Below are 25,497 nucleotides of genomic sequence, written 5' to 3' on the forward strand. Positions count from 1 at the left end.
AGTTTTAAGTATTGTGACATTTCTCCGCACGTATAATGAAACATTCAAATGTTAATAAATGATGTGCGAGCGCGTTTTTGTTCACGGAGCGTCACCAACGAATATACATGACAGCGTTGAAAAAAGTTTGATGACGGAGTGTGATATTTAAAACGGTAATATTAATAGTATAGTTACGATGTCTCGTTCTTTCGACGACTATTTTAATCATTTCATGTACAATTACTTAATTGTTGAATTCAATTTCGGTTCCTTTGAAGTAGTAATGAAACCATTGTAATAAATTGAGGTTATAGTTTACAAAGAGTTCGATTGTGAAAGGGTAATTTTATTGTTGTGTTTTGTCATGGATTAATAATTACTCCATGGTTTTGTCGATTTGTTATATCCAGTGTGTTAAAGGTTTCGTGGAGAGGAAACGTTTTAAGTAACAGATTTATAAGCATATTTTACAGCCCCGTTCCTATTCGTTTATTATACTATTCAAGTTGAAGCAAATTGCTATAGAAAAATGATAAGGTAACATTTACCTTATCATGTCTACACTTTATGTGACAAACAAATGTCATGTGCCCATATATGGACACGATGATGTCATATCACTACCATATTTAAGCATCACTGCCATATTTGGGCACACCACACTTTTTTTTGTCAAATTATTTTGATAGTGTAGACAGAGCTTAGAGCAAGATACAATTTGTTAATTAATAAGTTTATATGATAGATATAGACGTGTACGACGATATACCGTACGCAATGTATTTAGCAATGTAGGCCCCTACACTCTTTAGTTATCATTAATCCAACTATACAGTGAACACATATGTATCCATCACCTGTCATATAAAATGAACCTACATTTTTTTTTCATGCAAGTTCAGCATCCAAATTCTAAAGTCTATTTCTTTTATTATTATTCACCCATTTTTTTGACATTTAGGCCTACCGTCATTTGTGTTTTTATAAGTGACGTGTAAGTAATATGTCTGTGCGGATGAATCTGCGATTGAAAGAGTCAATGGTTGTCTAATCAAACAAATATTATGTCTTGTTGTCATTAAATCTAGAGACGTCAGACCTAATATCTTAAAACCTTAATTCATAATAAGAGAAGTACATAACAAACCACCTATAAACATCCAAAGGATCTGTATCAAAGAATATTGTTTATTTACTTATGTTATATTGATGACGCAATGCGATGTTTATATCGTATGTGTTACACGTTTTTATTCTTAAGTTCGTATCACCTTTTATATAGTCTCTAACTGATGGATAGACAGGCACCGTCCAAGAGTTGACAGATTGACACCCTTCTTTAAAGATTCATTTATACCAGGACGATAAATCGTTTTCATTCTAGAACTTATGGATACTTAATCATTTGTCTTTGATGTAAATAATATTTCACACGTCCAATCAAATGACGTCATGATCAATAAGAACAATACAATCGTTGTATTGTCACGATCCTATAAAATTGCCCATTAACCACTTGACATTTAGGGTGAGAGATTCATCCGGTTTTCGTTTTGGCATGTTAAATTTACCTGTTTTGATATTACCATTTATATATCGTGATTGTTGAACACCTATATAAGAATGGAAAGGAAAGAAATTTGCCTCATCTACTTGCTTATACTTACTTAGTCCGGGACATACCCGAACTTATATGACTAGATTCCTCCTCCATACTTCCTATCTGCCATTGTGACAGCCAGTTCATCTCTCTGCAGACCAGTATCCGTCTTTAGTGCTGGTCTTCCTATTTTTTTCAAGCCCATGTTTTGACTGCCACAGCAGAACATTTGCAATGATTTCTTCTTATTGCCTCATCTAAACAACTAATATCTAACAACTGCCGTATAACGAAAGATTACGTGTATTCTTAATTAACAACATAATGATCCCAAACATAATTAATAGAAAATATTATAATACTTTTAAATTAAGAATTGATTACAAACAAAGGATTTATTTGTTATTATTCATTTTAAATAGCACTTTGCTAAAGCACAGTTCACACTAGGACGCAACTAATTGACGTAAGTGCAACGCAAGCGTGTTGACCAATGAAAAGTTCAACGCTTTATTATTCGTCGAATCACTTTTGCGTTGCGCTTACGTCATTCAATTACGTCCTAGAGCGTAAATCATGTTTTAAGATAAGATGAAGACAATCAGATTTATAAAGCGCACATATCCACAAAGTGCTCAAGGCGTTTTTTAACCTCGGTTCCCACCTCTAAGCGCAACGCAATGACCTAAGCTCAACGCAATTACCTTAGTACAACGCAATTACCTAAGCGCAACGCAATTACCTAAGCGCAACGCAATTACCTAAGCGCAACGAAATTACCTAAACGCAACGCAATGACCTAAGCGCAACGCAATGACCTAAGCGCAACGCAATGACCTAAGCGCAACGCAATGACCTAAGCGCAACGCAATGACCTAAGGGCAATGCAATTACCTAAACGCAACGCAATGACCTAAGCGCAACGCAATAACATAAGTACAACGCAAGTAATTTGATGACGCGATGGAGTGTCGCAATATTTGTGTGCTGTTTGTAACAAATATTATTAGATCATTTATTTGGTAATTCATTACCGTGAATGCGAACATGAACGATTATAAAACATTATATAAATATAAATTTGAAACTTCGTGTAATCTGAAATAACATTCAGCGAATTTCCGTAAAATTTGCCGTCTTGAATCGTAAACATACAGTATTTCTTTACACATGCTTTAAACAAGTTAATCAAATGAATTAAAAATGATGATAAACAAAGGGATTTATAAACGAACTATTATGAACCGTAAATGAACAGGTGCTAACAATTAGTACAAAATAATTAGCAATGAAATTTAGCTAATATCAGTCACCGTACTCATCGACACGGTCAAGTCACGTGGCGGTTCCCGACACAACACTCATCCGTATCAATAACACTGGAATAAAACACGTCGCCTCAAAATATTATAGGCTATTTATATCTATCTTCTTCTACATGCAATATAATATGTATACCGTAACTATTGAATGGAAAAAATACCCACAAAAGAGAAACCCCCCTTTCTGTTTGATATTGATATAATAATATTTACTGCGGCACTCTAATGCCCGAAAGCTCTGCACATTTTTCTGGCTGTTTACTTTATCGTTTTGATTTAGCTTTTTGCTTAATTCATTTTGTATCTCAATTGAAATACAGCCACTAATATCCACAACATTGTCATTTTGTCAGTAATTTGCCTTTGGATTTATATAATGATTTTTAGATAGCCCTTATATGCTTTTATTTCGGTTAAAAAATAATTTGTCCGGCCATTCAACTCCTCATATTTTTCGATAAGAACAAACGATTTCTATTTAAATCCAAAGTGCCAATATAATTGCAATATATTTTATTTATTTAACATTAATTTTTAGGCCCCTATCAATTATTATTGATTTTTTCCTCGTTTTATTTGAATTTGAGTGTGTTAAAGATGTATCGTCTCCCAAAAACATGACAAATTAAGATTAATTAAATCAGATTTTGTATAGGTTATTTTTTAGTTTTAAAAAAGTTAATCACTTTCGTAGAAAAAAAATTTTTTTTTTTTCACGTATAAAATGACCAAAAATCCATTGGCTGGCAGCCAATTTGACCCCTTTTTGCTTTAAATTACAGTTTTTTCAGGAAAATAAATTTTGTTTAGATTAAATTTTTGGTCAAAGTTGATAACTATTATGTGACATTAAAATGCCATATTCAACAAACAGGCTAGACAAATTACAATGAGTTTGTTTGTTGTCCTCCATCGCTAATATTTTTAGGAAACTTTAGCTTAGACCTATATTGTTTTGATGTGTCTAAAATGTATCGGTCACATTTTTTCCTCATTTGTTGTGGAAATTGAATACACATGCTGTGTTGAAACTCTATTGTCTTAACCCAGTAAAGTGTAATTGTTCAATTGTTATCTTATAACAAATTGAAATTGTTTAAAACTATGATGAATCAATTACTGAACGTGAACCGCGATTTGTGAAGAGTTAAAAATCCTTCTAAATTAACAGAAATTGAGAATGGAAATTAGCAGAAGATCTGCTTAATATAAAATCCTGAATCACGTTAATAGAGAAACAAGATTGAAATTAAAGATGATGAGCGTGGCCTTTTGCATTTAAAATTTACAGTGAATTCTTCGTATTAGTTTTGACACCAAAACGCGTTTTAACTGTTGTCTGCTTCCTCTGTGCAGCGAGCACGCGGCAGATACAAACCATTCAGTCTGATTAATTAATCAAACGACCCGCTTTGTCGTGCGTCATTTTTTGTTCAATTCTATGCCTCATTGGGGCTTAATTAACAAGGATAAAATGAATCACTTAAAACAAGATTTTTTTTTTCAAAACTACATAGGAAGAATGCAAAAACAAAATAAAAACATTTTGATTGATGGTAGAAAACACGATACCATAAAGTTGACGCGCACGCGAGCGTATAATCTGACCTCAGCGTTTGGTGTGGCCGAAACAAAATAACATTTAATGTTTTATTCAAATAATCTTCCTTTTCCATGTTTGAGAAAATGCAGTTGTAATTCTAATTAAAATAATTTTGATGTATTTTCCCCACAAAACACAAAAAATAAAGATTAGGCCTAATGTATGTATCACCCAATATTCAGCGCAGTACAGTTTTTTTGTTTCCTTTTATTCACTATGTTTAATGTCTATGTTAGTCTTATTGGTCCTTTTAGGTGTTTTTTTTTTTAATTTTACTATTTTAAGCTGAACTTTTATAATGTTCCTGTATAGTATTTCTGGTGTCAATTGCATCCTTTTTTATATATAATTACCATTTTATACTTTTATATTGAGAATATGTAAATATCTTTGTAAAGCTAAGGCTGCGATGACGATATTGAAATAAATGAAATGAAATAATAATAATAAAATCAGACTTTGATTAAGCCATTTTGTACTTTTAATAAAGTTAATCACATCCACAGAAAAAAAAAACCACGGGGACATGTTAAATGCAACCAAAAATCCATTGGCTGCAGCCAATTTTAAGCTATGTTTTGCTTTAAATTACAGTTTTTTTCAGGTGAATAATTTCAAAATGGCATAATAAAAAAAAAATTCAGGATAATATTATTCATTAAGAATAATCCAAATGATTTTCTATATTAAAGCAAATTGCTCTGATTAATTATTACGATCTTCAAAGTTTGATATAATTCATCATAATCGTCATATCATGCATAATTGAAAGAGAACCAATCTATTAGATTTGAAAAGGAATTTTAGTGTTTTGGACAGGTGTGAACAAGCCTTATTAACAAAACATTGTTATTAATTATGATTTTTATTTATCACCTCGAGTAGATCCATTAGAAACGTATTATAGGCCTTCGAAAGTTACTGTATATCATATTATTATCGTTTTGATTACTGTACCGCATTTTGCTGTCATAATTCGTTTTTAAAATGTATTTGTCGACATCGATGCGTATCGCGAGATGGTCATAACATTTTCTGAAATGAAATTATCAATGTTTGTACGCGCACATATGCTAGTATCATCAACGTTTGTACGCGCACTTATGGTTATCATCAACTTCATTTTTACGCGCACGTGATGATGATTGTCGCGTCGACATCTAACGTTTTTACGCGCGCGCATGATTATCAACGTTTGTACGTTACCGTAAGTTTTCGACGAATTATGGTACCTCTCATGAGGAATCTCGAAAAACATATATATACATCGATCAACTGATGATGATGGTACTCTATGACCAAATTAGTATCAGTATTGATTTAAAATGAGACACATAAACGCCCTCATCCATAAGAGCCTGTCTTTACAACGTCTTTAATAATTACCATAAACAAATTATTTTATTTTAAATATTAAAGTTCTATGTATGAAAAACGTATTATGAATAGGCCTTTAGTCGGAGTAGATTGGAACCAAAGTACATAAAGTGCGAGTTCAACAACTTCTATAAACAGTGATAGTAGATTATTCCTTTGTTGATATTGAGATAATAATAGGCCTAGAGTGCTCAAAACATTACTTACCTATATATATTACAAAATTAAATGTTGATAAATTTATAAAAGGAAATGTTTAATTAGACAAACGAATACCCCGAATGAACGTAAACAATTATAGACTTAAGCCTAAGATGGAATCTCTGTGTAATGTGTTTGACGGTGCGCAAGCCATGAACTTGGCTGTACTACTACCAACCTGATGACTATTTTACGCTTGCCACCTGGGGCATAGATTATGTCGATCAATTAATTTATTTTGAATTATGGTCACCTACTAAATAGAAAACATCGTGCAAATTATTAGGCATAACATCTAAGCCATACTTAGCAACCGCTTTCGCTTTTTACGCTCGGTGCAAAACCAATGGGGCGTGACGCGTATCGGGCTGTCAGAAAGAAGCAAAACTAGAAAGTAAAAAAAAATGTGGCCTGAAGCAAATACAGTTAATAAAAAACACACGTAGAAATACGAATTACAGTTCATTCAACTGTATATACTATTAGTACAAAATAACTTGTTTACAAAAGTATACGAATCATGGTAAGAATAATGTTAAATCGTTTAATTTGCATTGCGCGAAGACCTTTACATTATTATTATTATTATTATTTTCATAATATTTTTAAATATCATCATTCAGTAAAGATCAGATTTAAAAAAAGATGACAATTAAGATGATAAAAAGTTCAGTTTTATAAAACATCAATATGTTTAGAACGATGCCCATACATACACATGAGCCAATACGAGGGGGTGGGGGAGGATTAAATATAGCAGGTAGAGGTGTTAAAGAACTCCAGAAAAAGTTCCGAACTTAAATTGTAGACTTAAAAAATCAAGGGTGTATCAAGACGGCTGAATACCACAACATCGGTGTCATAATAGTGGTTTTTAATTAGATTAAATTTAATAGAAATTTTTATTTCTTTTTTATAATAATTTTTCTAGTATTTTGTTATATGCTCCTCTGTATTGTGCATTAATTGATGAAAGGCTATGGTTTACCTAGCTAACCATTGTGTAAATACGTGTTGAATTAATTAATGTATACATTTCCTGTTGATTTCGATCTTGTATTTGGTTGCTACAAATTTGTCCTACAAATCTGTACGCCTTCTAATGTTCGTTCGTGTGAGTTCGACGAATCGATTAGGGAGGATCTGAAAGAGTACCGGTAGGCCTAAACATTCTACCGAATAAAATACATAATTTAAAGATAATTACGATAACTCAATTGAAACAAAAACAGTCATGTTATGTTAGAGCGAAAGCCAATTTAACAAACAATTACTTTGGAGCTATGCTAACGAGCTCCGGAAAGTTTGCTATGTACTGAACCCGAACGCGACGCATGCTATTCAACTTTGACCAAATCGTATACTGTAACTAAATTCATATTACGTTCGTGTTAAATTTGTCCCAAGTCAATAATTATTTAGCAACGTTATCAATATAAAGAATTTCAGAGCGACAATATGAAATTCTACCGAGCGTAATCATATGGAACGCTATAAGTGCATTAATTAAAAAAAAAGATAACTGATATTTAAATATGGATATTTATGTATTGTAAATATATTTATATGTTGTAAAATCAACTAATGTGGTGCCAATGATCATGAATAGCGAACAAATATAATTATTGAGAAGGTTTTTGTGTTAAACTGCATAAATTCGTTGTAAGCGTCGCGTTTTAACTCGTAATTAATATAACCTGTTGATTACCAGAACAATAACCATAAAACTCTTTCGTGAAATATTAGTGGAAAGTTTATTAAACTCTTACGCTCGTTCACTTAAATGTCAATATTGATCAAAGTTGTCATTAGTTACTAATAGCCTAAATGATATATTTTGGCAAATAAAGCAAGTTATTAAAACATTTAATTGTGCGGAATAGATAAAAAAATGCGAACAATATTATTGTTCTTCAAATTAACCTACTTATTTCCCGTGCAACTAAATAATTTTTTCATAAGTTTGTTTACATCCTTAGCATGTGTAAAGTACTAATAATATCAAATTCGAACAAATCGGCGACATATTATATTAAATTGGCGTGTTTCAATGCAATTACCAACATTATTTTGCTAGAATAAATATAAATGCAACATAACGATGTAACACTGTGTCTCTTTCGATTGTAATTTATCATTATTAAATTTTGATAAAACATAAGAGGCGGTTAATATTAAAAGATGAACTCCACCAATGACATTAAGACCATGCATGCACCACGTGACCCTCACATTCTAAATGCAAAAACTCTAACAAAGAATTATAGACAACACAATAGAAAAATAATTAGAGATTGCGCGCGTAGTAGGCCTTTAAACATTATTACATAATTATATGTAAAAATAAAAAATATTATTTTTTAAGAACAACAAAACATGAAAGCAAATATGTTTCTAAGTATACAATGCAATCACAGAGATAGTAAAAGTTTATTGCGTATACGCAGAAAGAATAAATAATAAAATAAATATTAAACACAATGAAGATTTGAAACAATGATCATTCTGAAACAAGATGTGGTAATCGAACATCTCATCAACGAAATTTCAATTTTGCTTCTTTGGTGTAAACATTATATCTCTATTATTATTATTATTATTATTATTATTATTATTATTATTATTATATGGTGTAAATAAAATTTCAATCGCAGGATATGTAATGAAATAACTTGTAAAAGTCATTCATTCATAATAACATTTATTTCTTATCATTTCAAAGTAAACAAAATAACAATTTAAATATAAATAATTAAGAGGCAAAACCCAGAAAGTAATAACATTTGGAGGTTTCCCTCCAAAAAAATTGTGACGGGTAGCCAGTTAAAAAGTGGTGCCTTGACTGTGTAAAGTATTATAATGTAGGCCTATTCGCAGTAAAATAGAGCAATTCAAATGTATGCACAACAATCAATTTCCATAGATCTTTGTCAGAAAGTTTCATTAATGTAGGCCTTATATGAAAAGAAACTATTTGAGGGGGAGTTACGAATTGCACTCGGTACTGGAGGGGTTGTTACTCTGAAATACCCCTTTTTATTTTATGGTCTTAACGGAAGCAATGTATTGTTTACTCGTCATATTGTTTTTTATGACTGTGTTATATTGTGTCTACTAACTGTATACTTGACTCGCGTTAATAAGGTCGAAGTTTGCTATACAACCAACTTGAATGAATCGACATATACCCCACAATACAATGGCGATGGGTGAGATACTTTGGCTTTTCCAATTACAAGGGGCACGGGATCGTCTCCTTTTGATATGATTATATCCGGTAGTTATATTTAGTACAGATGGATTAATTACCATAATTGAGAAAAAAAATTATCGTCAGTTTAAGTTTGTTCCTTAGGTTAATTAAAAGTCAACAGTTAATCGTAAACATCTATTTATGTTTTGAATTTACATCGTAACCCACTCCGAAGCCAACTGATATTATATACGAATCGGTTTAAATGTCAATCTTGTCTTTTCCATAAACTTTTACAATTCTGTCAAAATATTACAGTATTTTTTCTACCAACATTTACCGTATTTTTGCCGCCAACATTTCGATAAACTGAGAGAAAATAAATTGATGAAAAGGTTGCCTATGCTTGTTGTATCTTACGAATAGGCCAATGTAATGTCATAATGGGATATGTTATGTCATACTGGGATATGTTATGCCATAATGGGATATGTTATGCCATACTGGGATATGTTATGCCATACTGAGGTATGTTATACCATACTTTATGCATTTGTTATGGGATGTTATGCCGTAGGATAATAGATTCCCCGCACTGCAGATTTTAGGTAATGGTGATAGCTTGATACCCAAGTGAAACATACCTATGTGTGTATCTTCTTCTAACTCTGGTGCCTTGTCCTTTGTGGACGTTACTATGGTCGTCTCCAAGTTTGGCTACGTACATCTAAGAAGATAGTCACTGGTTTTTAGCAATATTTGCATGATTTCCTTGCTTGTCTTCATCTGCTTCTTGCTTTTCTTTCCGTCATGTTTCCAGTTTCATTTTTCCCCTTTGCGTGCACCCGATTTATTAGACATTTCTCTCCTAATACGTGTAGAACTAAATACCGTAACTGACAACATGGATTCTGTATTATCTCTAACAGGTTGACTAAAAAATTATTTTAGTATCCATATTACTTTTTTACGTTGATTGTAAAAGTGTAGTTTACTTTTTCATTTTATGTTCCAAGCAATGAATAAAATAATTGAATGGAAATTATATAGAGATTACACAAGTACAAACAGACAGAAAATAATGTTGTGTTGCAACATTTGCACTTCATACTGTTTTAGGAAGTACACCTACTGCGGCTATCGTCAGTTTTCTTCCGCTTGTACCGGTACATTTTTTGGCTTATTAAAGTTTACCAAGAGGTTATCCGTCAGTTACCGCACTACTGTTACACTGTATAGTTACTGCTATCATAGTACCTTGATCAATTTCTATAATTTTATAAGACCACCAAAGCACAACAGGTTTTTTATTGATGTGAGGCTACGACTTCAACTTGATTCTTCTCAGTACTGCTGTTTTCCTAGTAGGCCTATTAGGGTAGTTTTATTCATAGATAATTTCTTTCAAAGGTTGTAACCTTTGATTGACTACGCAAAGTCTATCGTTTTCTGTCCTTTTCTTGTTTTAAAGCACTTTCGTCCGACTCACCATAGAGGAAATATATATATATTTAATCGTTTCAAATTAATTATTTAAATTTCAGTATATCACCGGCCGGTTTAGAATTCATGTTCTGTGCCTGTTATGTTTATATATATTTATTATCTAGGGCCTATATATTTCCTCCATGGACTCACTATAGGTTCTCTTTCCATGCATCACTCGTTCAAAATACAGTCTCATTAAATAAAACAAACAAAATTATATTTCACATTGCAACAGTTCATATATTCATATATTTATTATTTTTCTAAAAAAGATCAACATCAGCATGATGGTATTGTTCAATACATACACATAATTTAAAATAATTTGGACATATTTACTAAATCAATCGTCTGTGTTCCCAACAAACGCGCGAGTTTGCAAACGATTTGTTAATATCGTCTGTAAACACGCGCGCTTTTTATAACGTAATTTTTATATTCAAATAATATACTAAGTTGACAGTACAGAAACTTGTACATTTGTTGGATCGAATCAACCATTTCATTTAATTTGAGAATAATTTAGTTGTTTTATATCGGTTTTGTTTAATTGGATAGATTTATTATGAAAACATGAGTTTACTTCTAATGCACAGCACATGAGTGAAAAGTGGATCATATTAATTTACAGACAAATAATAACATAGGTATAGTTTGTATAATATGGGTTTAACAATGATATATTACAACACTGTAAAATGCTATTAAGTAACGATATATTTTTCTTCATGTACGAATTACAATGACTGCAGTCTTTTTTCTAACAATCACATATTTCACAAAAGAAAAACATATAATAAAGTTAAATATATATAAATAGAGCGACCAAATCCTGTCGGACCCTGCTCGATAGGTTTTAAGGCAAGAAAGATGGTCGATTTTAAAATAAAATATTTCTGAGTCTTTATAAAAGTTTTTAGTACGGTCTATAACGTAGCGTGTCCTAAGTAAGGATGAAAATGATGCGCCTGTGATTGCATTGACGTGTATGGCGAGCCTAAAAGATAAGGTACTGCACCAGCACTATGGAGTCCATGCCATACTTGTGATCCGTATATTAAACTAGCTGTATAGTTGCTGGGTAGGCTAGCGGGGATGGGCGTTGTGGCGTGAGTGGTTGGTGCGTTGGGGTCCATGCCTGGGTTCTGCTTCTTCCATTTTGTTCGCCTGTTTTGGAACCAGATTTTGACTTGTGTTTCTGTTAAGCTTAAAGATAACGCTAAGTTCAATCTCTCACATACAGATAAATATCTTGTTGTTTTGAATTTGTTTTCCAATGCAACTAATTGTTCGTACGTAAATGCCGTTCTGGCTCGACGCGGTTTTCCGGCCTTGTCGTCAATTCGTTTACGTTTTCTACTTTTTTCGTCACCGTCGTCTTCGTTGGCGGAATCTGATTTTGTACTTTCGTTATCGTCTACATCAATCAGTTCTCTTGAATCATCATCGTAAACTTGAGATTCTACATAAAAACAAAACGATATAAACACATTAGTACACTGAAATATTGTTTTGTTTACGACTCGATTAATAAAAATCTTGTAATATGTCGATAAGCCTCGATGCTATCTGACGTGATACTTTAATTGGTTTCATAGCCGTGCTTCCAATATAACTCTATATTTCATGACAAATCTCCATCACAAATCATGTGTTAAAGATAATTCTATAATTATTTGCAATTAACAAGCACACATCTGTATTTTGTAAACTCGAGGGAATTATTATTTATTGAATTAAAACAAAAAACAGGTAATTTCATCCGGTACATGTTTAGTAAAAACGTTTTGCGGATCATAGGGAAATACATGAATTACCAAGGGTATACCTCGTAATGAGTTGATGATTAGACATTAAATTATGGTGTGCGAAAAACATACTCATCCAGAACACATTTAGAATGCTATAATTGGTAGAATTATTTAATTCGTTACGGGGATTATAGTTACTCAATAGCATTTAACGTAGTCTGATAAAATCAATTTGATTTTATTCTGCTTGTCATTTACAAGATATTTTTATTTATAGATATTTACAAATAACATAATGTTAATAAAATTGATGAAGATAGGACTATAATTTATTTTAAAAACACAGTTTATGTTTTAAATATTAGTGTAGGCCTTGTTATTTCGTATTAATATCACGGTGTAGGCCTATGTGGAAAATATTCGAGGACATGCTTATACCAATGATTTTAATTCTGATCGTTGTTTAGCCTAGACGTTTTTTTTTAAAAGAAATTTGTACTGGTAATTAACACTTTAGTTTATTATTTAAAAATATAATATTTATTCATAAGAATTAGTCGGGATATTATTTTAAATTAGATAGACCTAAGGTAATCTTATTCTGTAAATAAATATATTTTGAAAAACAAAACTGTTGTAAGGTTAGAGTACAGATCTGAAGAAGACACACATTATGATTAACTAATTGCATATTTCCCTGAATTAATTAATTAATTTGAGTGTTGTCTTGTCCTATAATTAGTAATGTGAAGATCAGTCATTCTGTTAATTAATGTTTAATTATGCAATAAACTATAGAGTACAACATTTAAATGTAAAATATTATCTTTATGAGTTAATAACGCGTTTACTAGGCCTACAAAAAAGTACGTGAAACCATCAATCCATCGTTATCTACAATTGGCTTAGATATAGTAGGCCTACATGCTTTAGTTAGATCACATTACAATACAATTGAATAGACCTACATCAAACATACAAAAAATACACAATTACAAAACAAATTTGTATCTACCTTTGTAACATTCGTTGTGTGTTTCAATTCGTAATCTGTTGTCTGTTTGATCGTCTGAACAATATTCGTATTCGTTATCGTCTGACGAAGAAGGTGATCCGGGTTCTCTTCCCGCATTACATCCAGTAAATTTATTCGGATCAAGAATGTCTAATACAGAAAATGGTGTAATTCGAGGAATAGATTGTCCATGATTTTGAGGTTCAGCAACATTTTCTACTTTAGGTAGGCCTACTTGTCGTTCTTCTACCGGTTCTGGTGTTGGGCTAAGCCGACTCTTTAGGCTAGCGGTATGAACACTGTCCTCCACGTGCGGGGATGATACTTTGTTGTACTCCTGTGCGACGGTACTAAGTGCCGGACTTTTGCACGGCGATTCATCCATTCTTAAGCAGTAATCGAGCATTTGAAAATTCAAGAAAACACTAATAAAAACTCAACAAGTATTATATAACAGAAAATTGGTAACAGAATATTTCACTCAGCAATTGTGCGTGTACGTAGTAGTATTTCGATATTATCATACCCAAATGATTGTGTTGAGTTTTATAGTAAGTTTTCCACTTAATTCATTGACTACTCTCAAGCGCGTTGATTGGTTGATCGAAGAGCGCATGCGTTGATAAAGTCACCGATTAAATACAATAGGTGGAATACAATTACAACAGACTTACGGCCTATAGTATACGGATCAGTGGTAATAATACGGTTATGACCGCGGTACTCATTACAAGGGGTAATTTTAATTGGCCGGTAAATTAACTGATAGGACAGTGGACACTAACTGTTGACTCGAATGCTTGCCTCAAACGGTTACCTGAAAAGAAGACTATACCAACACAATGTAACGCCTTTGTCTCGGATTAATTTTACACACAGGAGTACAAGTGACCAACAACGGGGCAATTTCCACAAATCCAAAGAAATCAAATGGCAATAAAAGAGCATTCACGGGGTAGAATAAGGTGTCGGCGAGATCAAATAAGCCGCCGGTACTTCAATTGGAATGTTATTCTCCTTAAGTGTTAGTCTCAATTACCAGTCGCTGTTGGTTCTTCCTTTTATGAGCACGCGTGTTCTAGTTATCACATTAATATTGTTTTATCATTGCTAATATCTGTCATTCAATCCCACAGCTCTGGGTTACTTTCAAAACAACAACACAATCCCCAACTCCTTTCAAGAATGTTTCAGTTTGTATGTTTAGACTATTACAATTTAGGCCTAACATACTAGATCTTTAGAATAAATTTAGCCAAGTGTGATAAATAATATGATTTTATGTGATGACATGAAGATAATATGAATGTGAATAAAAGTGATGTTTATGCCACAAAAGAGAAATCAAGTATAATAGACTAAAAAAATTAACGAAACTGTTGCAGTTATGTATATCCGATTAAAAACAAAATCGGTAATTAATAATTTAATATAAGATTATTTGAAAATTAACCCACGTAAGACAAAAAAAAGATTATTTGTAATTTTACAAAGTTTTGTCTTTAAAAAAAAAGGCAATTTATTTTGTTTAACTTTCTGTTATCTTTCTACAGTATTTCTTCGTTATTTGTAATGTTATTCGTCGTACTATCGTTAATAAATCAAACATAAAACCTATCAGCACTGGTTTACAGTTATTGTGATGCATCATTTGAGATTATGTAACATTTACCAAACAACCGTAAAATTGTATAACTCTATAGCCTAGCCAATATTGTTTTGTTTAAAACGACACTTACAAATTGCTGTCCGGCTGGTAGCACCTTTAACTGACAGATCTTAGTTTCGAGTACCTGCTGCTCGCCAAACACTTCCAGTAGCCTACAGTAATAATTGGTCAGTTCTGTTATATTTTAAATTACATTCGTAATTAAATTGTAAGAATAATTCATCAATCTATTTACAATTTAGTCAATGATATGTTGCTATCAGGCTACTGCTCTACTGTGATTTCGGAAACAAAAAGGCCATGCTATGTTTGTAACGTCCGAGCTCTAAAGCTCTGTCTACACTTTAAAAATGTTATGTGCCCATAGGCCCCTATATAGACACGATGATGTCATATCACACTTTTTTTTGTCAAACTAGTTTGATAGTGCAGACAGAACCTTACACTGTCCATATAACTCTATTTTTGAGAGATTTTATATTTTACTTTAAAGTAAAATTATATTTCATTGATATTTGTTTTCGCTTTTGTATTTTTGTTTTTCTTTAAAATTTATTGTAAGTGTAAACATTTTACTGTTTTTATTATTACTATTTTGATATAGATGCACCGCCATCGGCTTAGTGCGATGTAAAAGTGCAATTTTCCAAATAAATATTACTATGTTGTTTTCCTCGCCTGACGATTACACTGTTTAACCCGTACTTTTGAAGTACAATGCAATAATGTTGACATACTGTAATTAACATATTATACAAATATGTTTTTCCATCTATAGGAGATATCCTGCTATCAAACAAACGGTAATAAATGTAAATATTTCCTTTAGCAAGTTTAGTTGAGCAATAAATACACAGTAACGAATAGTGAACTCCTTTCACAAGTTTTATACCTGATTATGAAAACTAGCACTTTCAATATAATGATTCTATCAGAGTTCTGTGATCATTAAACGTGAATTTAATTACCCAATGTAAAGGAACTATAACTCCTTTTGAGTTTTTACCGCCTTGTTTTCACCGCCCGATACTTACTTTTTTAATTTGTAGGCCTACTTGTATATTGCATTCATGTATTTCCGCGTTGAAATACACACCGCTTTAAATCACTAGCTAATTACGTCATAATAATGAAGCAATTAATTTTAATTCATCAATTTGCAGTGACGTAACGAACGCCAGTGTAGTTGGCTGAATGTGTTGATCGGGTTGGAAACGAGAAGCTAGCCTGGTAAAGACGTATTTTTACGAGTACGACGAGCTTTGAAATTTTGAAGAGACTGAAATAGGGGTATTTAGCGGCAGTGTTTATTGACCTTAAAAGTGCTTTACCCTTTCAAGTATCTTGGAAAACAGAAGTACGATGTAAAAAAAAAACGCCTTGACAATTTTATTAGCGTATCGTATTTACAGGCTCATTATATTAGCCCGTTTAAGGGGTACTCAAAAACACCCTTCCAGGTTTTGTTTATACTTAAATGTGAAGGTACGATATGGTACTTTTTACTTATGAAGTACCACATGCTATCTCTATTTTAATGTATCTAGCAACATATATTTTTTTATTTTATTTATTTAATCGGTATATAAAAATATATTACAAAACGACAGTCAAAGACTGAAATGAATTGTATTACAAATAAATAAAAATTAGTTAAAATTGCTATAAAAATAGAAACATCTTATTAAAATTAGATATCGTACCATAAAATATATAACACAAGTATTGTTGTCACATTAAAAATATAGCCTATATCCGCGCGCTTACTGTAAACAACTCTGTAAACAATTTGTAGATGTCCTAATTTGAAAACAAAGTTGAAACCCTGAACCCAAATTGTTCTATTTTAAAAAAGAACAAATAAAGACCCACGAACGAATCGAATTGAAATGAGTTATCCATGTAAGATAACGAATCGAAATGAGTTATCCATGTAAGATAACGAATCGAAATGAGTTATCCATGTAAGATAACGAATCGAAATGAGTTATCCATGTAAGATAACGAATCGAATGTTTTTTACGAGAAGAGGAACATGAATAGGCATATGATGCATAATTCTGAATATACGCCACATTTTTGTTTTACTTTAATATTACTGTCTTTTAACCAACAGCAACAGTGATTTAGTATGATGTATAAACCTATTAATTGTCTCCAAAACATGAAAAATGAAGATTAATTATAAATCAGACTTTGATTAGGTTATTTTGTAGTTTTAATAACGTTAATCACATCCGTAGAAAAAAAAACGGAAACAAAAATTTGTTTTTACTTATAAAATAACATAATACATCGTTAAATTCAACAACAAAATTCATTGGCTGGCAGGCAAGTGACCATGTTTTGCTTTAAATTAACAGCTTTTTCAGGTAAATAAATTTTGTTTAGATCCAATCCTTAATGCGGTGATACGGTACGGAGACGCAGTTTAATAATTAAACAATTATTGTATAATCTTATGAACGTAAACTAACCAGCGAAAAATATGTACAATGTATAACACAAATGGTATACTCATGCCAGAGAAGAGTGAAAAGTCTTCCCTGCTCATGCTAAATGGTTTTGTAATGGAGTAACATATCATTTGAACATGATGCGTGAGAAAAGGTGTTGCCGAATTAGTTGCACCAATGAATCAGTATTAATAGTTTATCTATTTAATTGGCGAATTAAAACAATGATGAACGAGGAATTACCAGGTGTGTGGAGGGGATCAATGTTTTATTGTGCTTTATTTTGACATGGAGGAAATTCCTCCATGATTTTGATTTAATTTATTCAAATTCGGCACTGAAAACAAAATAGAAAGTAAACAAAATGGCGGATTGTTGAACTTAGACTCATTGTCGCATACAAAAATAATAATATATATATAATTTCAAATTGTAATGTTTTGTTTACTGTAATACTGAGTGAGTGCAGAATCTGTTTAGGCTTTCGCCTATTTTCACTTATTATTCAATGGTGAAAAAATATTGTTCTAGAGCAACTTTCTTATGCAGACGATACCACTACGCCTTGTACACTGTCGTTTCCCAGGATTTCTAATTGAAATCACAGGTAAAATAGTACTCCAATAGTACTAGTATAGTATAGTACTGCATCCAAGGCGACGCCGCCTGTACTGAAATATCAAAATAGCCTAAATCAGGGACTGGTTTAAATATAATTAATATTTAAACAAATGATGTTTAAGAAGCCTGTTGTACTTTTATTTATGTTAAAACAAATACTAACACTTCAAATATCTCCTTTGTTCCTTTTATTCAAGAGGTTCTATAACAGCACCAATTTCACAAAATGTCAATCGGATTGTTTGTAGGCCCATAAATGTTGGCCTACTAATAATATTACCACGTCACTTAAGAAGATAACACTAATCTTGAGAATCAATGCTTTGGGGTAAAGGAGTTAGCCCACCATCACAAAACGAATGTCAAACGGATTGTTTCTAACCGTTTGTGGTAGGCCCATAAATGTTAGGCCTAGGCCTATTACTAATGTCACCAAACACAGCTCGTTTTAACAAGAAAATAATAATGTTTAGAATTTTGCTTTGGACATTTATAACAAAGAATTCGCATATTAATTCCACAATCTAGGCCATCTCAGTAAACTCGACGAAGAAATTATTAACGAAATTAAGCATGTATAAAAAGCCATGAAACTTTAATATCAATCAACTGGTGTAATTGTCTCTTAGTGCTTTAACAAAATATATTTTACTAGATGGACAAGTAATTACGGATAATACGTGTATCAAATGCGTTTCAATTGCGTTGTGCACAGCGTCGATCGAGTTTGAAGTAGATGATGGACTATAACTAAACACCTATCAAATCGAATGCGTTGCAGGTGCCTACCAATTTACACAGTAATAGATTGGAATAATTGAAGTGATCAAAATCAAGGACCTTATAACCAATCTATAAATGACAGATATCGGAAACCATTAGAGAGGAATATTAGTTTGTTTAATTGTTTACTGGTGTTTAATCGTTTCTATTTGTAACACAATATACCAGTGTTTGATTGTGTAAGCTTTTGTTGTATGTGTACCTACGTGTAACGCATAATACGTGTCGCATCTCAAGTGTTCAATAATTTTGTTTCATGTGCATTGTATGATCATAATTGCGCGCTATTTGCTAGTCTTAATCCGTTTTGATTTTCACTCGGAGAGCGGAGAAAATCAATTATTTCTGTGAATAAATTGCTAATAACGCACTTAGTTTGTTTAGACTCTAATTAGTAAGGCGAATTAACGCAATTATTTGCATCTTATCGCACCTTAGCTCGTGCTGTTATGGAAAAACAAATTGTTCCATTATTGCGTTGATGAGTCGCTGTGATGGTTTATCTAACCGTCATCAGCCAATTTGCTAGGCCTGGGTAAGGGTACATTGTTGTTGCATGTCATTTCCTATTACATCCACGAGAACCTGTCCAGAGATCACAGAGCATTAAAAGTGAGTTCCTTTGACAGAAAGGCACGATCTTGCAATCATCGCCTTTAATGTGTTTCTTTTCTGTATATTCGTCAAAGTACATGTGTTCTTACTTATCCGATGAGATGTCAATCTAGTAATGTGATCATATTAATGGATAATTAGAAAGTTTCTTTTCGTGCATGTGTTTCTTTTTCCAATTATCAAGGCCCATGATACTAATATTCATTTTGATTTGATTTAGATTTGCTAACGAAATCAAGGATTCGAGATTATACTCATTTGAATTTATAGGATCGAAATGCAATTCAACACGTATAAGATAAAATAGTGAACAAACGAATACAGAAGTACAAATTATTCCTAATAAAAAAGATGAAGAAAAAACATTTTAAACATCTTTAATTCCTTTTTCCAATTGTGTGAATCACATTGTCGTTTTACAAGTAACCGTACTCAAATGTTTGAATCATGGAAATGGTCAACATATGAAAAATAAAGAGACACGGTACAGATCTAAAACCGTTAACGTGAAGACTCTATCATCATCGTTATCGTGTCGCCATCAACGTTATATAATGTCATTGTCATCTTATAGTTTTCGTGTCATCATCTTTGTCATCATCGCTATCGTGTCACCGTCATTTCGTGTCATCGTCGTTATCGTGTCATCGTCGTTATCGTGTCATCGTGTCGCTCTCACCAACGTTATATATTCTCATTGTCATCCTATAGTTTTCGTGTCATCGTCCTTATCGTATTGTCGTTATATGTGTCGTGTCTCTATTATCAACGTTGTATTCTCATTGTCATCTTCGTTTTCGTGTCATCGTCTTTGTCGTCGTCGTTTGTGTCGTCGTCGTTATCGTGTCGTTGTCATCAACGTTACCGAAGTTATCGTTTCATTTTCGTCAACGTTTTCGTGACGTCATCTTGTCTTTCCTGTCCGTCGACACCGTTATCGTGTTTGCTGATCGTCTTGATTACTTAATATCACTACTAATGTACTAATCAGGAAAGAGTCACTCTTCCCTTTTACTAATAGTATTTATATTGTCGATAGTTAATTAATGATTAATGTGGTTTTGAAATCCTACGAACATTTATCGAATCATCAGTTTGTTTATGGTTTATTCACAGAGAGGTAAACACTCTCTAGCCTTTGGTAGATTTGGCAACAATTTGTTCAGAACAACTGAACACAATATTACTACAGGCAACAATGTAACGCAACTGGCATATCATCAAAACAATCGAATAAAATTGTATGTTAAATAAACGTATTACTTAATTTATCCACTTCAAAGAGAATATGCCGCCCGGAATGTTTTAAAGAAGGGCTTTTCCTGTCGGCAGCTTTATATTAAGTTGTTTTACGACACCAAACAAAACCTCAAGGTTAGGAATGCGTTCTAACGACGTATAAACTGGTAAAGTGACGCAGCACCCAAGTTAAACAAGTTTTCGCCGGTGACTCAACATCGTTAACGTCGCTTCGGCGGCCTAACCAGACTAACAGTATCAGAGCTCTACTAAAGTATAGAAAGTACTGTACAATGACCTTTTGAACATTGGACTTGACTGAATGACTGAATTGGTGTATTTCCATTCCAATCAAATGCGTTTTCTTCGGTCAATGATTCTATCTAAACTTTCCCCTGCTTAGTTTAAAAATAAATTAAAATGTGCAGAACTAAAATAAAGACTCAATTATACTGCAATTGCTATAGAACACTTATTGAGGGGGCGCATTTAGATCCATGCCCCCTTGATAGGGGATGGGGTTGGGAAAGTTGCCCCTTGTTCCAGTTTAATTATGGAGGTAAATTAATTATATTCATTTCTGAAAAGTTCCAAAACATAAAAAAAAATAAAATAAATCCCTTCATAACGTTTCGTGATTTTTTTTTCGAATCAAATTAATTATTGGCCTTGATACATTATTCATAATATCTATAATTATTCATTATTACTAATATTTATAATTAATTATCTAATGTATTTTACCGGAAATCGCGATCGTTGTACTTTTGCGAAAGGAAAGATTAAAAATCGTGTGTACTTTTGAGAAAGGGCATTAATTGATTTACATAGATCAGATTTTTTAGAAACTGCACTATATTATATTAAAAATCATTTCAGAAAATATTCGGCCCCAGCTTATTTACTCTTTATTTACTGTTAGTATCTATTTTAAGTGTTATAAAGAGAAGTGTTATGGAGACGATGTCGTTTATAGAACATTTAATATGAATAATTTTAACAGGTTTTGATATAACAGTTAAGGATTTTTTTTTTCGTCCCTAACTTATATGTAATAAAAGAAATATCGCACCGGGGCCATCTTGTTTCGCGTGCACATCGACCCGTCGCGCCATGTTATACCCACTGTATATATGCTTGATAATAAGCTATTTCAAGATTGTCATGTAATACAGTGCTGCCCAATTTCATATGATTAACGCGTTGAAGTCTCAATTTCACACTTCATGTAGATCTAAGAATATGTGTCTCAAAGGAGTCCTAAAAGACCATACCAAGGCATAATACAATGCAAGTAACATTATATATAGGCCTCGAGACTGAACTGTTATAGTCATGTGCAGGGTATCGCGTTGGCATTTATGCCTTATTCGTAGGCCTACGCGTGATGAGGGAGGGGCTGCTAGGTGGGGGTTTGTTGACATGTATGAGGGTCTAGGTCTAATCAATTTAAGTCACAGAATTCACAAAATATTTGTTACATTTAATATATGCAGAGCACGGATATAAAGCAACAATGATAATATAATTGTAATGGATTTTATACTTTTTTTCTAAATTTGCATAATATTAAAAGATGCTCCTTTCTAATTTTCGGAATGAAAAGAGTCTACTCTAAACAAACTATTGTTGTAGGAATTACGATGAGTGATGACGTATGTAGGAATGAGTTAGTATAGATATTGGTGAAAACGAAGAATTTACGAAACAATAATTTAACAATATTGGAATAATGATAAACTTATTATCATACGATATTCAAAACCAATATAGGTCATGATGACGTTATACTAGGGATGAGATTATAGATACTAGGGACGAGATTATAGATACTAGGGATGAGATTATAGATACTAGGGATGAGATTAGATATTACTAGGGGTAAGATTAGATATTACTAGGGATATGATTATACACACTAAAAAAAAGGTGCAAATCTCTACCTAAAAAGGTGCAAACCGATGCAACAATAGCAGCTCCCTTTAAGGTGCACAACTGCACCTTTGACGGAAGGTGCAATTTTGAACCCTGATAAAGGGTGCTATAATGCTCCTTTGGAGTTCATATTTGCACCATATAAGGTGTAATTTTCTACCCTAAAAGGTGCAAACGAAATGCAACAATAGCAGCTCCCCAAAGGAGCAAAATTCAACCTCTAAATAAAGGTGCAACTTTACACCCTAATAAAAGGTTCAATAATGCTCTTCTAAGGTTCAAATTTCTGTTAAAAAGGTGCACAAATAAAAATCACTAAAATACAAAAAATATTGATTAAGCTTGGTATAATTTTATTCAACTTTAAAACATTATATTATTCAATTCAACTGCTGAATTTTTGGATGGCAATTACCAGTCTTTGCACCTTAAATAGAGTGTGGCCATCTCTTCTCAAACCAACAATAGGCCTATTGCTAAAAGTATCTAATAATGACATCTTTGGCAGTATTCTCTTCTTATTCCCATATATCTGAAACAGTGTTCTTCTTGATGTCTGGTTCACCTTTTCCGAACATTTTCACCTGATTATGTACTTTCCTAAAAAGCATGAAATAGGAATGGAAACTATTATATTAATATTATCATTAATATAAAAACATCATACAATACATTACATTATTGGCATTGTTCTGATTTTTAAAGTAAAATTACCTTGTCCACATGCTTCACATACTTTTAAAGTATGTTCCTCTCCCTTTCCTCAGCTCGTAGTATAGTAGGTCCTATATACTAGAGTATTACGGTACATGTCATGTGGTCACATTTCTTTCTCCTTTTCTGAACATCTTCATTGCTGCTGATCAGAGCAGAGGTGCTCTTTCAACTTATTTTATCCCTCCATGACATCATGTAGGCTGTAACTATTTATAATTAAAAATAATGTGTATAAGAATTAATATAGCCTATCTATAGGCCTACTAATACCCAGCTACTGTAACTAATATTAATAACTAGGCCCCTAGCCTGCCTAGCTAGGCCTATTAATTATTAATTATAGGCCTAGCCGGCTAGGCCTAGGTCTGCTTTTAATTAAGTTTAAGGTCTACCTAGCCTAGGCCTAACTAGCCTAGGCCCTATCTATGCCTAACCTACTAACTAGGCCTAGGCCCAGGTAAGTAGGCTAGGCCTGGTCTAGGACTAGCCCCCGCCCGAGAGGCTACTGTAGGCCAAGTAGGCCTGTAGACTGCCTACTTTAGGCCTAACATAGGGCCTAGGCCTAGATAGGCTAGGCATAGGTAAGAGGTCGCGCCTAGCCTACCCTCTAGCTAGCCTTATTTATTTAGCTATAATTTTTAAGTTTTAGGCCTAGGCTTATAGGCCTATATAATAATTAATCTAATAAAAACCACCAAATTACATGCCTATAAAGCTTCGTTACTTACTTTTAACAGCTATCCTACACTGGAGAGATGTGGGATCCGGGAGCTAGGCCTAGTTTTATAGGCCTGATTTTGGGCGCAAACTCCTTTCAATATTTAAACTGCATGTTTAACAACCGCACGCGCTTAAAATTATTGTTCAATTCCTGTTTCAAATAAATTTACAACAGATGCCTACATTATGATATTAAATATTCTAATAATATTGTTAAATATGAAAGAAAAGTTTACTTATTCTAGACTTAAGCAAACCAGAGTAAATAACCTCTGAAATTCAATATTTTAAAAATTGTTTACAGACATCTTGCGTGCGCATACGGCACGAAAATTGTACAAAAAGGTGCTATTATGCACCTTTTAACTGATGTTAAACCTTATAGGGTGCCCAGTTGAATCTTTGAATTTATCATGTTAAAGGTATAAAACTTTAATTTTCAGTTACAAGCCAGCGACTTTTTAATGTTCCGTAAGAAACAGATTTTTTCGATTTCCGATAGCTGTCCCCACAAACCTATATTATTATGAATCTTTCTTATTTTTGTTTTAACTTACCACAATAATGTCATTCTAAAAAAAATTGTCATAATCATTACCTTTTAAGTTTTTAGAAGTCCTAAGTTAAATATATCAAGAAGCGTTCATTAATCTAATACTAATAGGTCTTATTTTGTCACACAGTCGCCATGGCGTACTTGGGCCTTTTCGGTGCAGTTCTGCACCTTTTTTAACTTGTCTGCATTTTTCGATATATAAGGTACAAAAATAAACCTTTTATGAACTCTGCACCATTTTATGAGAAAAAGGCGCAAATTAGCACCCTTTTAAAGGTTTGCACCCTTTATTGCACCTTTAGTTTTAAGTGTGTTATAGATACTATAGGGATGAGATTAGATATTACTAGGGATGTGATTATAGATAGATACTAGGGATGAGATTATAGATACTAAGGATGAGATTATAGATACTATAGGGATGAGATTAGATATTACTAGGGATGTGATTATAGATACTAGGGATGAGATTATAGATACTTGTGGGATGAGATAGATACTAGGGATGAGATTAGAGATACTAGGGATGAGATTATAGATACTAGGGATGAGATTATCACGTGATTGCGGGGCGCCCTCGCAATCATCTTTTGAAGGTATGAGATTAGAGATTACTAAGGGTGAGATTAGAGATTACTAGGGATGAGATTAAAG

General features: G+C 32.7%; 1 protein-coding gene and 1 long non-coding RNA gene across 2 annotated transcripts in view; one reads left to right on the top strand and one right to left on the bottom strand.

Annotated features, from left to right (window-relative positions):
- The window catches only part of LOC144837361 (uncharacterized), a 260,004-nt gene that overhangs the window by 31,154 nt on the left and 203,353 nt on the right, over positions 1–25,497 (top strand). The gene's annotated exons all lie outside the window — the stretch shown is intronic.
- LOC144836960 (NK1 transcription factor-related protein 1-like) lies at positions 11,006–14,043 on the bottom strand. Its single transcript, XM_078691911.1, has 2 exons — positions 13,533–14,043; positions 11,006–12,228 (listed from the first exon to the last, which is right to left on the bottom strand). The coding sequence occupies exons 1-2, from the start codon at positions 13,936–13,938 to the stop codon at positions 11,693–11,695; spliced, it is 942 nt and encodes a 313-aa protein (XP_078548037.1). The 5' UTR covers positions 13,939–14,043; the 3' UTR covers positions 11,006–11,692.

Source organism: Antedon bifida, chromosome 3 (assembly GCF_963402885.1).
Source record: "Antedon bifida chromosome 3, ecAntBifi1.1, whole genome shotgun sequence".
NCBI classification, from domain to species: domain Eukaryota; kingdom Metazoa; phylum Echinodermata; class Crinoidea; order Comatulida; family Antedonidae; genus Antedon; species Antedon bifida.

What these genes read in the sequence shown, in the direction of transcription:
- LOC144836960 (XM_078691911.1), bottom strand. Translation starts at nt 13,938, where the DNA reads ATGCTCGATTACTGCTTAAGAATGGATGAATCGCCGTGCAAAAGTCCG. An exon ending in ACACAACGAATGTTACAAAG is followed by an intron (nt 12,229 to 13,532) that starts GTAGATACAAAT and finishes GTTTTTATGTAG; the next exon opens with AATCTCAAGTTTACGATGAT.